At 40.2% G+C, this 17,892-nt stretch overlaps 1 protein-coding gene across 1 annotated transcript; it reads right to left on the bottom strand.

Moving 5' to 3' along the window:
• Window positions 1–638: 638 nt before the first annotated feature.
• aifm3 (AIF family member 3) lies at window positions 639–16,484 on the bottom strand (the record flags this gene model as incomplete). The annotated part of the gene is made up of 19 exons (XM_084054299.1): window positions 639–681; window positions 1,379–1,483; window positions 1,680–1,755; window positions 2,983–3,081; window positions 3,513–3,630; window positions 3,717–3,793; window positions 4,458–4,521; window positions 4,839–4,910; window positions 5,192–5,307; window positions 7,376–7,506; window positions 7,610–7,701; window positions 7,921–8,007; window positions 8,832–8,944; window positions 9,404–9,500; window positions 9,593–9,637; window positions 9,739–9,848; window positions 10,022–10,131; window positions 10,513–10,726; window positions 16,454–16,484. 19 exons carry the CDS (start codon window positions 16,482–16,484, stop codon window positions 639–641), a joined length of 1,800 nt encoding a protein of 599 aa, XP_083910425.1.
• Window positions 16,485–17,892: the final 1,408 nt, after the last annotated feature.

Here is a 17,892-nt window from a genome sequence, read left to right as displayed (position 1 = left end):
GTGAAACATAACAGAATATTATCACAAGACACCTGCCATCACAGTATTTGAGTATTAAAACCTGTGTATGGCTCATGTTATGTCAATGTCGTTGCTGTGGGGTAGAAACCTCTTATCTCCATATTTTAACTTTTTGTTTTTTCATAAGTTAATGCCCTACTTCATCATACTACAATGTTACACAAAAGTACAGTAGCAAGAATAGCTGACCTACAAGCTCAAAACTCTGAATTCTGAAAAGTAACAGTTTTGGACATATGAGGTTTCCACCGGACAGCAACGATGTGTAAGATGACTTACCATCACCCTTAAATGTCTCTTAGAAACAAATTCACCCTCAGTCTCAGTCTTGTCTTCAGCTGAGTGTGTCTCAAACAGAGCCACTGCAGAGAGGGTCCTCAGAGTACATACTGTATGCCTGTCTTGAACAGGATAGCTGCTCAGTATCTCAGCACCATGAAGGCTAAGCTAAGCTTCTCCGGGAAGGAAAAGTGCTATGTGACATGTCGCATCACAAAAATGACATATTTGTTGAGTGACATGTCATCACTTTTTCACTGAAGCATAAATTAGCCGTAGTTAGTCCATAGTTAAGTGTCCAGTAGACCTCGACAACACAGAGATCTTCAGGTGGGTGCTCATTGAGAGCCTTTGTCAATCAACCAAGAAATGTCTCCCGTCCTGCATACCAGAGGACAGAAAACAGCCTTTAGCTTCATATGGATCTCAGCATTAAATGCATATTAATGGTTATAAATACACATGATCAGTTGTCAGTGCTTGTCACTGTAATTGCTCAGCATGGCCTCAATTGAAAATGAGACTTACAGACTTGATACATCATACTTGCCTAGTTAACAGCCTTCATTTTGTGTGCATAATAAAAAATGATAGACAGACATGAAAGAAGTGGATAAATGCCACAGCTATGCAAGCACACTGAACGCAGTGACAAATACTGTAGAAAATATATCCAATACAAATATATTGGAGTGCGAGTGGAGTAATAATTATCAGGCCGTTATATAATTGACACATTCCCATACATAAATATAACATTTACTTTTCACTAATGTTTATTTTAAATATTTACAAAAACAAAAAACAATAGCATTAGAGAGTGTTCATTTTACTCAGTGTGGAAATTAACACTGTCTGAATGGTACATTTTACACATAACTGTATAGGCTACTGTAGTTGGAGTATGCCAAGCTATGGTAAGTTTGACTTGTAAAATACTTTGCATGTGATCAAAGTCACAAGGCCTGTGTCTCTTTGGTGTTTCTTGTCAGGGTGAGATAACATTTGACTTATAGTTTTTCTTTACAGTACCACCATTGTAACCATGACCAGATTTAAGACTTGGAAATGTACTTACTCTACGTCTCGTTTCTTAATCGTCTTTCCAGATCCTAAGACCTCTGCCACACGGGACACAATAGGATCATAGTTCATGCTGGCCACAGCAACTACCTCCTCACTCCTATAGATATGGCAGATTAAAACCCGATTTAGCCTATACCCCATTGTATGACGGGTATAAATAAGCATAAAACAACACTGTTACACATAAGGCTAAATATAGTGAGGACACTACCATGTATTTATAATATGAATGCCAGTACCGAAATAATAGAATACTTAATGACATGAACCTGAAAGCCACATTTTATCCTTACCTGGTATAAAATGCCACAAACTTCAGTTCATCCAGATCTCCTTGGATAATGACATCATCAAAGCCCTCACCATAACCTTTGCAATCAGAAACCACTCCACTTTTACATAATTATAAACAGCAAAAAGAAAGAAGAAATAAATAAAATCTAAACCTGAAAAGGCACTGGGTATGTATTTCACAGCTAGAGGGCAGTGTGGAAACTACAAGTGTAACAGAAACCCAGAAGAGATCCATCACAAGCATTCCCAATGCAGTTTTCAGGGGTCTCAAATTCCTAGCCTGATACAGCCCCCCCCCCACCTCCACCACACACACACGCACGCACGCACGTACACACGCACGCACGCACGCACGCACGTACGCACGCACGCACGCACGCACACACACACACACACACACACACACACACACACACACACACACACACACACACACACACACAAACACACACACACACACACACACACACACAAAAACAAACACACATCTCTTTAGTATTTCAACACAAAAGATGAATTAAAAAAGTTCACTTCAGTATACAATTGAGTCATTGTGAACAACCACTCAAAGGCTGTCTATGTTCGGTTTTGCTTGTCGCAACTGTATCTGGGAAGAAGTACAGCCAGGTGTCAGCATGGGTGTTGCATTTTTTTTACGGTGTTTGGTGGTGTTTCCATGCATTAGCAGAGAAGGCCAAGGATGACTGTAGACCTACAGTATACAGTATACAGTATACTAGAGGAATACTTAAGAATGCCAGGTAAGTTGAATTTGAGACCCCTGCTTTAGATCAGTGGTTCTCAACCTGTGATTTTGGGGCGTCCCCAGATGACAGTGAAATGAAAATGTAAGGACTTTTTATACCTTTTTAATACCAAAAGAAAAGAATATAGAAAATAAATAAGACCAATACTGCATCAAAAGTAACCAACAAACTATACTATAAAAACTGGTCAATCATTGGCCAAATTGTCAAAAAAAAATAGACGATCTGCAAGCTACGAGCTTGTAGATCTGCTATTTTCACAATATTTATCTGTGGAACCCGAGTTAAACAAAATGTAATGCCTCAACTCCTACAATTCCAAGTGCTTGTTAGGGTGGGGGTCCCCAGTTCAAATATGATTATTTTGGGGGGTTGCGGCCTGAAAAGTTTGAGAACCACTGCTATAGAAGATTCATAACATTTATGTTCAAGCAGAATTGTAATATATAGGCTATTCAATTGATCAAATCTCAGTTTAGTTTAACTAATTTGAATACTCTTTTTCCTTAAGAAATGGGAACCAAATTCCATTTACCTGCATAGCGTATGCTTTTGCCAAACATGGCTGTCCAGAAATAAGGCACAGTTTTGATTTCTGAGGCTCTGCCCATCATACTGAGAGCTGCCACTCTCCCTGTAAATTAAACACAACACAGCATAGAACGTGCTTTACAAAAGCCCTTAAACAAAACTTGTTTACTTAAAGAAAGAAAAAAGTGTGTAAGCAGTGTGTAAATTAACATGTTCACATAATAGTCTGGGCAACACAATCATTAGGCAATAGAAACTGTTCTGTTTCATTCTCCCTGACCACCAGAGGCAGTGCTTAATGCAGAATCCTTTCCAGTCCACCTTGCTTGGTGGAAACCATTCTGGCAGGTGGATACATTCCAACATTAAGTACTGCGTTTGGCAGTCCACCAGAATTCATAATATAGTTACATGTGTAACCCTCGCTTAATGCTGTAGGATGTATAATGCTGAACGTATACTTAAATAGCAGAGAAGCTTTTCTTTTTTACAGCGCAACACCGCCATACAACAAAGTATAAACCAAATACTCACCATGGACATGGGCCATCTGCCAGTGAGGGATGTTCACCTTCTTATTGCTGCGCTGCAGGAAGGGAAACACCACCACATCCCCTCCAGCAAACACACTGTCAACATTTGTCTGCATCATCTGAGAGACAGTTCAAACAAACTAATGGATTCAACAACATTGAAAACTAAACATTTGTGTATACTCTGCTGTTCTTTCCATAGTACCTTGTTGACTGTGATAAAGCCCTTGGAGTCCATGTGAATGCCGCTCTGTTTCAGGAAGCTGGTAGCAGGAATGCATCCTGCAGAAATATAGAATCATCATAGTCATGATCATCACAGAAATATCATAGTGACCAGACTGGAGTTGGATTGGAAACCACATGAAATTCACCAGTAATCATTGAATGGTTGAGTCTTAGCTCCATCAGGAGATGATGCATTCGGCCCTGTGTGTGTCTGTCCAGTGTCCACAACTAATCTTGCACTCTACTAGGGCGATCAGCATCATATTCTTGTGCATGCTGACAGCAGGTTCGATTCAAGAGCCTGACAGCCTTTGCTGCGTGTCACTCCCCAATCTCTCTCTCCCCATTTCCTGTCAAACTCAACTGTACTATCCAATAAAAGCAGAAAAGCCCCAAAAATATATTTAATAAAAGATAACTTTTATACATTTTTTTTTTAAAATCAGCATATCTATCATTTGTCTCTTTCCAATGGAGAGAGGTAGACAATTATGAGAGAGAGAGGAAGACTTATTTGTGAGTGAGAGAGAGAGAAGAAGACAGTATGGCGATGTACAACTGGTAATCACATGCTGTGCTACCCTTTCATGGCTGCAGATATTTCACTTCATACATGTTTATTATTGTTAGGTTATGCTTCCTGGTGGCGATTTGTGCTGTATTGAGCGCACCTTTAAAGTATTCATTAAATGTAATACCCATAATGAAAGTGCATCACCTGTACCAATCACACACACGTCTGCCCGTAGGACTTTTCCACTTTTCAGCACCACCTCTTTCAACTAAAACAGAAAGACAAAGAGCTTGGTCATGTAGTGAAGATGTATAGATTACAGATTAAACAGCGTTGATATTGTGATACTTAAATTCCTTCTTTCTCCTTGAGTACAAAGTTGAGATCATTTCCAGTTGAGTGATTGAATTACACCCCAAACTTTGCATTTTTTATCATTAATTTTGTCTGATAATCATCTAATGTTTCTTGGCACACTATTGTATACTTCACCTGCACTTGCCCATTTCAAATACTATGGATTGAGCAAGAGAAGATAGTCCTATTGAGCACCATGTCATGCAGTTTTTCTCACTTTCTGAATACCTGTCCATGATGGCCTATCATCTCCGACACCTCGTTCAGCATGTAGAACTTCACTCTTTGGGTCTCAAACAGCTGTAACACAGCACAGTTACAGAACCACAGACAATTAGGTCGACAACAACTAAAACCTAGAGTTTCTTCCACATATCTCAGAGGGGGAGAATGTACATACAGTAGGTCCTTAATGTCCACCTGTCTGCATGATCGGTGTCAATGAGTATATTTGCATTCCTTTGTGGTATATTGAGCTGTAGAACATGATCTGCATTTTAAATGGTAGTTTGTTGTGCAGGGAGAATGCTGAGGTAGTTCTTATCCTGGACAACCTGATTTCCCATGGGGTGCTTCCCTACCTTCATTATTGCTTTCCCTACTTTCTCCCCAAGAGCTTTCTTAAATGGGACTGGTTCTATCCCAATGATAGAAACAGAGTGGGCCTTGTCAGTGAGTGCAGCAGCCACCTCCATACCTGGCAACAACAAAGAGAATAAACGGTATGTTATTACCATCTATATAAATCAATATAATTCAGAACAGTATATGGAGGTCCTCAGCCAACACAAAAAGAGGGGATTAAGTTTGTGATAATATAATTATAAACATATCAAGTTACGAAGTGGTTTACCTAAAACTGAGAAAAAAATAAAAATAAATCAGCAACACAATAAAAACATGATAAAAACAAACAGGTGTCAATTTCAGTGTAATTTCGCGTCACGTCTATCTAGGGGCCGAGCAGATGCTGCCAGTCCCTCTTGTACTTCATCCCTTCGATCTCCTTCTCCTTCTTATATCTAACCAGTAAATCTGCCTTCCCATGCATGAAAACAAACTGTCTTCAGTATAGTGAGAGACGCAAACATTTCAGTACAACTTAGCAAAACATTTTTGCTTGGTTATATTAACATGGTGTGCGCCTGGGTAGCTTGGTCGGTAGAGTGCTCCACTTTGAGTCACAAGGTTTGATACCAGGCACTGCCAACTCAACATATGAGTAGCATCAACACAACTCTGCACATAGGGCCAGTCCTATGCTGTACTTCCTCTGGGTAACTAACCAACTTTTTAACATTGATTAACATTTTGATCCAGACAATTCTGCTGATCCACCCTCCTTTATTTCTTCCCCCTCTTGCTATTTTGGCCTGACATCCATATACAATTCTACTTATAATCGTAACAGGCTTTTTGTCTCTCCCTGGGAAGTAGGTTAATAATTATATAATAATCACATACTAACAGTTATTCAATTCTAAGTAAAATCTCATATTTGGAAATCGATGAGATGTTTTCAAAAGTATTTAAAGCACACAATATACAATAAAAATAAAGCATTTTAATTGGGTGTGGGAGTGGTAAGGGACCTGGATATTGGATAGGGGCACTGGCCCAAAAAAAGGTTGAGAAACACTGTACTAGACTAAAGGGTTGCCTAGTCTGGTGCAGGGCAGACTTTTCTAGTTTACACTGCACTTGGGGCGTCAACAATACACATGCCAATTGTGAAGGCGTGTGGTTGAGACAGATTTGTAGATGTAGATAGCCAAGAGCGATCATGCCCTTTATGCAATATTGTACCAGTTGCCAGAGTACCCGCTGTCAGAGTACTTAGTGCAGTACTCATTATCATAGTACTTGGCGGCCAGTTCATGACGTCAGTACTATGATGATTGATGACAATTATAGTGATAGTGAAAATGATGACAGAGAATTTATGACACAATCGGACAGATAGATAGATACGGAGATCTCCATATACGTATATGGGCATAAAAGGGACACAGACAGACGGACAGATGTTTGTGGATTTATAGATACTAGAGTTTGGGCAGCTTCGCAGCCCTCACACCTAAGTCGCACCGCCAATCCGACCAATATGTCATATTGTGTCATAGTGTCGGGGGCTTCGTCAGAGTACCCGTTGTACCAGTCTGTCTGGGTCTCTTTTGTGCCCATATGGAGATCATTGTATTTGTCTGTAGTATATGCCCATACCCATATTGGCATGCCATTATATGGGCATATTGGTTGGATCGACTGTTCTGGACACTGTATATCCATGCCTATATATGGACACATCGGTCGGATTGGCGGTTCTGGACAACCCCATATCTGAACAACTCGGCAAGTCCTTGTGGCGGATTAGTGGCTCTGGACAACCGGATTTCCATTTACAGTATGCCTATATATGGGCCTATTCGGTTTGTTTATGGCTATGTCTGAGTCAGAGTGAAGTGGCCATGGTCCTGCCTATAAATGGCCGTATGGGGTTTGTTTATGGTTATGTCTGAGTCATAGTGACGTGGCCGTGGTCCGCCGGCCTGCCAGCTGGTCCTCCCTTAAGCCAATTTTAATATAGGATTTCTGGACAACTGCTCATCTGACTGACTTCCCGGTGGCACATCACTTGGGTCCCCGGCAATACACGTACCAAGTTTGAGGATTGGTTTGACTGTTCTCGAGATATGTGGGGGATTCTGTGCATTTATAGATAAGATTATTATTATTACTTTAAAAAATGTGTAATTTATTCTCACCAATGAATCCTGTTCCCACAATCACTGCATTCTTGTTGTTGGCCAGCCTGGCTATGCTGTTTGCATCTTCAGGTGTCCTGAGATGAAATACATTCTCAATATCCTTGCCTTTGTAGATCATTGGTTTGGGTCTTTCAAGCAAAAGACAGAAGCAATCAGGTATCAGTTCATTTATTCATTAGGGTAATACTGACCACAAGAACAATTTATTTTGGCAGCAAAGATTTTCCTCACTGGTTTCCTGTAGCAATAAAGAGTTTCCTGTATTCCATCTTCAAGCCATCTTGAAAAGTCACAGTCCGTGTTTTGACATCAACTGCCAAAACCTAACATTTAAAAATACCAAGAGATTCTTAGTCATATAATAAGGCCAGTAGAGTTGTTCCTACTTTTGGGGTCAATTCATTTTCAATTCAACCAGTTGAGGAAGTGGAATTGAAATCATTGACAATGAATGGTTATATAACAAAAACTTTCAATTTGACACATCATTTTGATTTATTGAAATGAAAGAAACACCAACTGTGCTTGGCATGATCTCCTACCTCTGTCTCTGTGAGCAATTCAATGTCATGGCTCTGGAGGAAATCAATGGAGCGAAGTCTCAATTGCTCTGCTGTGCTTTCTAGGGACTAAAGGAAAGAAAGTTAGACACAGAGCAAGTGTGATATTGACAAAAAATATATATAAATGCAGGTTTTGTTAGTTCATTCATAGCCTTTCAAATATACATTTGTTGACATTTTCAAAACATAGATGGTAAATTTCATCAATAATCTGCGCCTCAAATTTCGGACTAAAACATTGTCCAGTAATGCTATCTCAAGGATTTTGGCACAGCTCATACTCAGCAACAAACCACAAGGTATAGCCAAAAGCCATGAACTATACAGGTCTGAAGGCTATACAGGTAAAGGGGTTTATTTGCCACTCACTCATACAAGTACAAGCAGCACAAAGTTGATGTGACATGCTCCTCAGACTGTGCTAACAATAACAATAATATAACAGCAAGATACAATACTGGGTATAAAAATACAAGTTAAGGTAAAACCTTTAGCAGCAATATGAGAGTGTATTAATTTACTTAAATCAGTAAATCAATACATGAACTTCAAATTATATGATATGATCATGGATTACTATTCATAAAGCTTTAGAGATGATGCTTCGTTTGTGAATAGCATCCAAAACTAAAAACACAGGGCTCCAAATAATCAACACAGTCCCATTAACGCTTTATGACATTTATTTCACTACAGTGTGTGAAGTCAGATTCCTTTTGATATAATTGTGTATGGTTAGTTATATCCACAGCTTTCCAGCAAATCTTTGGTCCTATTGAGTGTATTTGTTTCCCAAGAGAACTTGTCTTATAATTGACCAAAGCAACATATTAGATATTAGATATTGAGAAACATACTCTCAGTGGTGAGCTCTGGGTCTCTGTACAAACCTTACTCAGTTTAGGCCTGTCATAAGGTGGATGTTTGTCCACGGTGCATATGACAATGCGATCAGTGAAGCCCTCTTGCCTTAATGTCTCTGCACACACCAGTCCTGCTGGACCTGATGACAAATTAGTTCATCACAAAAAGCGGGATTGTATTACAGAGAGACATGAAATACAACCATAACTGCTCATGGTTCAAGTAAAAAGTCAACAATGAGAATCTAATCAAACCCAATCATATCCTCATTCTTGTAGTCATGGGAGTGCAGGAAATGGTCAAAAAGAAAATTTTGAATTATGTATATATATATATATATATATATATATATATATATATATATATATATATATATATATATATATATATATATATATAGAGAGAGAGAGAGAGAATGCATGTGTAGTGTCCTTGCCTTAATAAACCTTCCCCATATACTGTATATATATATACACACACACACACACACACACACACACACACACACACACACACACACACACACACACACACACACACACACACACACACACACACACACACACACACACACACACACACACACACACTGACTGACCTGAGCCAATGATAAGAATGTGGCTGAAGCCTGTGTTAGAGTTAATGACTGCTGAACACCGCGCCATGGGTTTTGACCTCTTCTGTGACTGAAGAGCCTAGAAATATTTGCAAGATCTCAAAATCAGTGGATTTGTTTATTTTCTAGAATAAATTCCTCAGATTGTCCCAGGTGCTTTTGTTGTTTTACCTGTTTGTTTGCACGAATGATCACCTTGTCCTTTTCAACTCTGACCTAAAGCAAACAGACATGAACGATGTGTACACTTTTCCCATGATGTTAAGAGACAGGATAAGGCACGGAATGTGAAAGACATCATCAGTGGGGAAGGTCACCTGGAAGGTAGGCAGACTGTCCAGTCCAGGGAAGTCCTCAATGTCTCCTGTTGCAATACTGAAACATGCGCCATGCCAGGGACAGCGCACGTGACCTTTTGACAAGACACCTGGAATGACAAACACGACCAGCCATATTAATACTTTATCCCACAACAAATAATAGATTAAATAACATATTTTCAATGTATTAATTAGGCTTGAATGTAAATAGAAGTGGTAAATTCCTCATCTATGCTTCCTCTGTACTACACAGAAATTATGTTAAATGAAACTGATTCACCTTTGACCAGTGGTGCGCCGTAATGGGGACACTTGTGGCCAATGGCTGAGAACTCTCCATGTTCTTTGATTAGCAAAGCTCTGCCACTTCCCAAGTCAACTTCTCGCATCCTGTCAAGAACGCACAGAAAGATATCGGTTTCTTGTGTCTGTTGATACAGTATACATATGCATAACTATACACATGCTCCAAACTTGTTATTGTTATCTATCCACACAGAAAACAAATCTCTGTGTTAATTTAATAATTGACTCAAATGGTTCCATAAGGGTTTATTTTATATATCACATAGAGAGAGAGAGAGAGAGAGAGAGAGAGAGAGAGAGAGAGAGAGAGAGAGAGAGAGAGAGAGAGAGAGAGAGAGAGAGAGAGAGAGAGAGAGAGAGAGAGAGAGAGAGAGAGAGAGAGAGAGAGAGAATGTACAATGTCCTATGCATTAAGCATAGGACACTGCACATTCCCAACAAATGCTTTTTTCATTAATTTCTTACTGTCCATTTTCCAGATCTTTAACATGGCAGACAGAGGCCTCCACATAGTCTCGTGGTTTGTGGTAGAGACGCAGGGGAGCAGAGTCTTCATCAGAACCATGTCCCAGGGCCCCATTGGGTCTGCAGTCAGCAAAGGGGCTTGCCTTGCCATTGGGTGACATTCCATCAACCTCCTTTTCTTTCTCCAGGAGGGATAGTTCCACCTTAACGTCAACTGTGCAACACAGACACAGTGTTACACAAAGCACATCCTCTCACAAATTGCTCCCCACTCCTATGACCAGGTTTTCTGTTGCTGCCCCTGAAACTTGTTCTGTTTGAGGATGCCTCATGGTTTATGTCCTTCTGTGAAATCCTCTACATGCACTTTATGTTCACCTTTTTCCCTTTAAGATAGCATGTTGTGGAGGACTGTGTCTCCGCCAGGCCGAAAGGCATGGCGAGTATGTTTTGCACCCCGTCCGTCCGTCCGTCCGTCCGTGTGTGTGTGTGTGTGTGTGTGTGTGTGTGTGTGTGTGTGTCCGTCTGTGACCAGCTAATCTCCGGCACCGTTGGCTTGATCGCAGCGAGACTGTGCACACACACTACCTGGATGCCAATTCAGAACCTTTGCCCCAAAGTTTTCACATGGGCCTGTTATAGCGCCACCAGGAGGCCGTTTTGCAAAACACATTTTTGGACAGTACTCCTACAGAATTTGGCCAAACGTCACGCAAATCGGTACACAGTATCTCATTAAAGTTAATCATTAAACGAAACAGGTCTTTCAGATTTTTCATATTCCATCCTGATTGGCTAAGATTGGCTTCAAGAGTTTGCAGGAGTGCTCTGTTTTGAACAAAATGCCTCAAATCATGAACACAGCATGCACTTTCTGTGAAATTTTGCACGTACATTCCCACTTAGCCTCGGAAACCCATGCCTTTTTTTTTGTTTCAAAAGAAAAAAAGCCTGGGAGAACCTTGCAGGAACGCTGGTCTTAGGACCTTGTTATCTCCTAACCAATCAGAGTGCTCCAAACCCAGGCGCTGGAATCCAGCGCCTGGGTTTGGCTCCGCCCTTCAAGACCATCGATTGGGCTCGTTCTTTCAGTCTAATTCCCACTAGGCTGAGGAAGAAATGCCACTTTAAATGTTTCAAATCGGCCTTATGGTGGCGGTATAACGATTCGTGTTTTTACCCGTAACTGCACCAATCTGTGTAAAACTTTGTATGTGCACTTTCTAGAGACCAAGGAAAAACCTTTGCCCTGCATTTTCCACATCTGCCTTTTATAGCGCCACCTGGAGGCCGATTTATGTAAAACCCATTTTTGGATATTAATCCTTCAGATTGTATCCAAATTTCACACAAATCGGTACACGTGATCTCTATAGTCACGTGATCAAGATGGTTCTGTTTGATTTTTCATATTCCATCCAGATTGGCTAAGATTGACATCTAAAGTTTGCAGGAGTGGCCCGTTTTGAACAAAATGCCGCAAATCATGAATGCAGCGCTCGATTGCGGTGAAACTTTGCACTCACATTTAAACTACGTTGAGGAACTAATGCCACCCTTTCAACACTGCACTATTATAGCGCCACCAGGAGGCCAATTGTTGCACAACATTTTTTAAATATTTCTCCTTCAAATGTTGTCCAAACATCACGCAAATCGGTACATATTTTCTCTTTAGGCAAGTGATCAAGACGGATCCGTCCGATTGGTCCGATTTTACACATTCCAGCCTGATTTTAGAATTCCGCACATTGCTGGCCCACACTAACCTACCTGACCTGGCGGAGACTTGTGCTCCGAGGAGCACTTTTTCTAGTTTTCTATCAGATTATTTCAAACCAGTGCTGTTCTATACTCTGTGTGACGTGCCCCCCAATCGTGTATTATAACATTTTTGCCCGATTTAGTAGCTCTGTTTATATCGAACAGGGTTGACAGTTACAGGATTGATCGTTTCAAGATAATTTGCACATTGCTAGTTTGCACATATGTGGGTTACTTGTAGATATTGACTATATTATGAGAAATAAATAATTATTTAGATATGTTTTTAAAAAAAAACTATATTGATGTTGTATGCTTGTCCCGTCTGGTCAAACATTCTAAAACACTAACACTAACAAGCAACATGAAATCAAGGGACATTGATAATTTGATATATACTTTTGTTTAAATAAATACATATTATAGCAACAACATTGTTTAACAATAGAATCATACTTAAAATATGTGAATGTGAAAATTTTGTTAACCTCACCCTCATCAGCATAAAAGTAATTTTAATTATTTAAAAGAAAAATTATACTAGAGGACCGGACAGCTATGCAGCCCTCACATCTAGAGTTTGGGCCGATACGCGGCCCTCACACCTACGTCACACCGCCAATCCGACCAATATGTCTGAGTCATAGTGTCGGGGGCTTTGTCAGAGTACCCGTTGTACCTGTCCCTTTTATGCCCATATATGGAGATACCTGATGTCATCAGTATATGCCCATATATCGGCATATTGGTTGGATCGGCGGTTCTGGACAACTGGATATCCGAACTACTCGACGGCGGGCACTGCACTCCCTCAAGTCCTTGCCGCTGCACTCGTCGAGTTTGAAGTCGGTCGGTCCCATATATGCACATGACCTACTGTAGTAATGTAATACTTTTCAAATTACATATTTATTTGTTATCATATTAATTTTATGATTGATTATTTCAACACAAAAGATTCCACAGAATGACCCATAAACAAGAGATCAGTTATGTGCAAATGAGCAAGACATTCACATCCCTTCATGTTATGAGTGAATATGAATAGACCATTGCAAACAATACAGCAGCACCATAGCATCAGCATTACAGGTGAACAAATGAACCCAAATTGATTGAAATGAAGAGGACACAGGTAACTACATACATATAACCCACCCCCCACCCCACCACCACAACCAAATTGAGCTTAGACATGGAAGCAGCATTCTGTTTGCAATTTAATATTTCTGACCTTGACATACGTAATATATATGTATACATAATGTACTATACAAGTCTATCAATTGGGAGCCATAGAGACATTTTAGACTACATCAGAGCCATTTTAGATGATGCACTGCATTTGGGTTTATATATTGTACATAACATAATGGTTGTGTAAAGCTATTTTTACTGCAGCCGACTTTATCTCTTCGGCTGGAAAAATGTGCTGACCATCCGGTTCTTACACAGTAATCTGGCTGGAATTTTCACCTGCTGAGCAAGTCTTAATTAAAATCAATGGAAAATCATAGCAGTGACTACATTTGCAAGAGAAGAAAGAGAGAGCTCTCTAGAGTTAAAAGACAGTCCTTTTCCCCCTCATTATATAAGTGACTATCATCACAATCACTGGTGGAGAAATCCAATATATTCCAATAATATAGGTCTTGTTCACCAACAATTTTCCATCATCTCAACTGTACAAATCCTACTACACCAAAAAAAAAACACTATGCTTTATCATACAATATGAAAGTTGAAAAACTGTCCCTTTTCTTACATTTCTTTCTTTCGTTGTGTTTAGAGATTATGGTCATCTATGACATGGGAATTTTAAATGCATGTATTTGGTATTTATCAAAAGAACAAAAAATCTCTGCTCCCCATTACTAATTTCACAATCCTAACCTGTGATGTTTATGCTAAATATGATTATGCACTTTAAGCTTTAACATTAAATCCAATTTGTTATTGTAATTCTCAATCATAATCCATGGTTATTATAACATGAGTTGTGAATAATTGTGTCTGTGTTCTCTAAATATCTGTGATTCACTACAGTGTATTAGTTTGTGCTGAGTGCTAAAGATGCCAGGAAAGCCATGCCTGCATTGTTTTAAAATCCTACCAGAGTTATAAAAAGAGTTAAAAAAATTATGGGCCGCCTACAAATCGATTACATTCTCAGGCTTAAAAATTACCTCCACTACACACCTGCGTCCAAATCACAGCACTACCATAGCACATAATCAGTGCCACTAGACGAACGAACACACACGCACACGCACACGTACGTGCGCACACACACACACACGCGCACGCACGCACGCACGCACACTCACACACAGGCACACGCACACTCACACACACACACACACACACACACACACACACACACACACACACACACACACACACACACACACACACACACACACACACACACACACACACACACACACACACACACACACACACACACACACACACACACACACACACACCAGTGACACCACACCCCCCCACACACACACACACACACACACACACACACACACACACACACACACACACACACACACACACACACACACACACACACACACACACACACACACACACACACACACGCACCCTCTTCCCTAAGCTCAGGGAATGCTCAGGCTTCTATGGGAATGCCTATGTATGAAAAGTTTTCATACATAGTAAAGGTACTGAAACTTTAATAACCTCAATAGACGTCAATTTAGCATTTCATAAATGTTACATTGTTTTGTGAATTTATAACTACCAAGCAAGAAACACATAGGCCATGAGTTTAATAGGTCTACTGTATAATATCTGAATTGCAATTATTTTTACTGTGACTGATCAATGTGATTTTCCTTTCCTTTTACATATTGTTGTGATTATGATAATTATGATCACTTTACTCTTTCGAATTGACTTGTTTAATCCCCATTATTTTATTTTATTTTTTTCCTTCTTTTTTTCTTTTTTCCTGATATTTATTCTGATTCTGATTGTGTATGATTATGACTATTATTATTATTATTAATATTATTATTATTACTATTAGCCTATATGCTTTATTATATCTATCATGTACACATTGTGTAAAATGCTGCATATGATGATAACTCTGAAAAACAATTAAAAATATATATATAAAAAATAAAAGATTAGAAGAAAGGTGCGCTACTAGTCACATACTGTATCTCTACCCCACCGGGTGGAAATGCTCCAGATCCAGAGACTCCAGATTTAGGCAAGGTATCAGCCTGAAATGACTGCCTTTGACTTCTATCTATTATCAAATTAAAAACAATATTACAATAAATATACCCAAATGTGTAAATCCTACTAGCAGTTTGCACAAGAAATATGGCACTTATCGGCCCAGTGGTTTGCAAGATTAGCTCCAGACAGACAGACAAACAGACAGACAAACGTGAGGCGCATCCAAGTGAGCTGCAAGGTGAGCGAGTGCCTGCACCAGGCAACCAGTGGCCTTGTGTGTCAACAAGCACAACGTCTGGGTTGGCCTGTTTCAAAACTGCATATGTGGAACAAAACAAAAACAAAAGTTTTTCCCTGTCCAAAACATATGCAGGATGTTGAATGAGCGCTCCCCCATCCAGCGTGTAAGTGTTCCCATAGTATGGGTGTTCCCATTGAAGGGGCATTCCCTTCGTCTGCACACTGCCAGACGAACATAAATCTCAGCCTACTGATGATAAATCTAAATTAATTGAATGGGCTTGAACGCAGGAGAAAACCAGCAGTTACAAACCTACGGCCACTGCTTTGAAAACCAATTCTGATACCATCCCATATAAAGAAAGTCTTTACATTTCCTAATTGTTTCCACCCAGTCTTAACCCATTCAGTGAATTTAGATTGTCACCAGACGTATCAGTACGCAGAGATTTCTAATTGTCTGGCTATACGTGACTAACTGCATAGACCGTTTTTAACCCCAGCCTTTGCAAATAGGTGATCATAACAACATGTATGATCATAACTGCATTGAAATGGAAATACATTATATATTGGTGAACATTGCAATAGGGACATCAAAATGGTTCCCCTATGCATGCTATTAAGAGAGGAAGTTGAATGACCTATTATCTGGCAAACATAATGGTGGGTAGGATGAGTGAGAATACAAGGCAAGAAAAGGGTTGGTCACCTGGCTTGGTTTTGGAGAAACATCCTCCCATGGTGGACCCAGGGTTGAGCCAGGAGACCTGGCTGAGGTAGACCCAGGGAGAGGGGAGAGGAGAAGGGGTCAGATCCCTCGGCTGGGCTGCTTGGTTGGGAGGTAACGATAACGCTTGAGGGGGGGTATGAGTACCTGCAGGTCCCGGCTGGCCATCGCACACGTCAGCTTGTCCACATAACCTGTATGCATAGGGGTCAGTGATAGACATATTATATAATATGTTATATATTATATATATATACTATATATATATATATATATATACACACACACACACACACACACACACACAGACCGACCGACCGACCGAATTTGAAGTCGGTCAGTCGGTCAGTCGACCGGTTCGGGAGATACGTGAACTACAGACGTACAGAGATTCTGTGCATCGTTGTAAGATCACAAAAAGAAAATCTAATTTTAGATGATCCTGTATCGTATATACACATAGGGCCGCCCTAATGTAGCAGTTAGAACACATGGCTTTCATGCGGATGGTCGTGGGTTTGAACTCTGCCTGGGGTCGATGTTAGCAAGGTCAAGATCTGAGTCAAGTCTCCTGAGGAGGCACGTCTGGAGCCTGTCTTGGACAGGAGTCTCCAGACGCAAAAACGGATGATGATGATGATGATATATATATATATATATATATATATATATATATATATATATATATATATATATATATATATATATATATATACATATATTATATTCCAGGCAGGGTGAGGGCCAGATGTGATGAGTATTCAGCTGACTAATTAGCGCAAGCTAAAGTGCCACTGTGTGCTGAACTGAAATGGCTCACAGAATGGCTGCGTTATGATGAGGTCAGCCGTGTTTTCAGCCTACTCCCTCCCCACACGGTCAGGAAATCCCAGTCAGACCACCATTTTGTATTTTTTTGTATTTATTTAGCATCTTTGTGAATAAATAAGGCTATGGGTATGTGATAAACAAGGTATTAGTCACTCATCATTGTCCTCAGTATCCAACCTCAGGCAGGCTGCACCTGATGGGACTCCCTCTTCCTTTGGTGTGTCGTCAAGGTGACGCCTAAACCCTAACCTCACAAACACTATGCCTAACCCTAACCTTAACCCTAACCCTAACCTCACAAACACTATGCCTAACCCTTACCTTAACCCTAACCCTAACCTCACAAACACTATGCCTAACCTTAACCTTAACCCTAACCCTAACGTCACAAACTAAGCATAAACCTAACCTCAAAACCACTGCGACCTGGGCGATACACTGGGAAAAGACTGTGCACCTGATACGCCAATCAGATGCATCTGATTGTGTGTGTGTGTGTGTGTGTGTGTGTGTGTGTGTGTGTGTGTGTGTGTGTGTGTGTGTGTGTGTGTGTGTGTGCGTGCGTGCACATGCATGCGCGCGTGTTAAAA

The sequence above is a fragment of the Gymnoscopelus microlampas genome (genome assembly GCF_963454915.1).
Source record: "Gymnoscopelus microlampas genome assembly, chromosome: 4".
NCBI lineage: Eukaryota > Metazoa > Chordata > Actinopteri > Myctophiformes > Myctophidae > Gymnoscopelus > Gymnoscopelus microlampas.
Note: the sequence above shows the minus strand (reverse complement) of the source record. Positions and strands in the feature narration are given on the sequence as shown.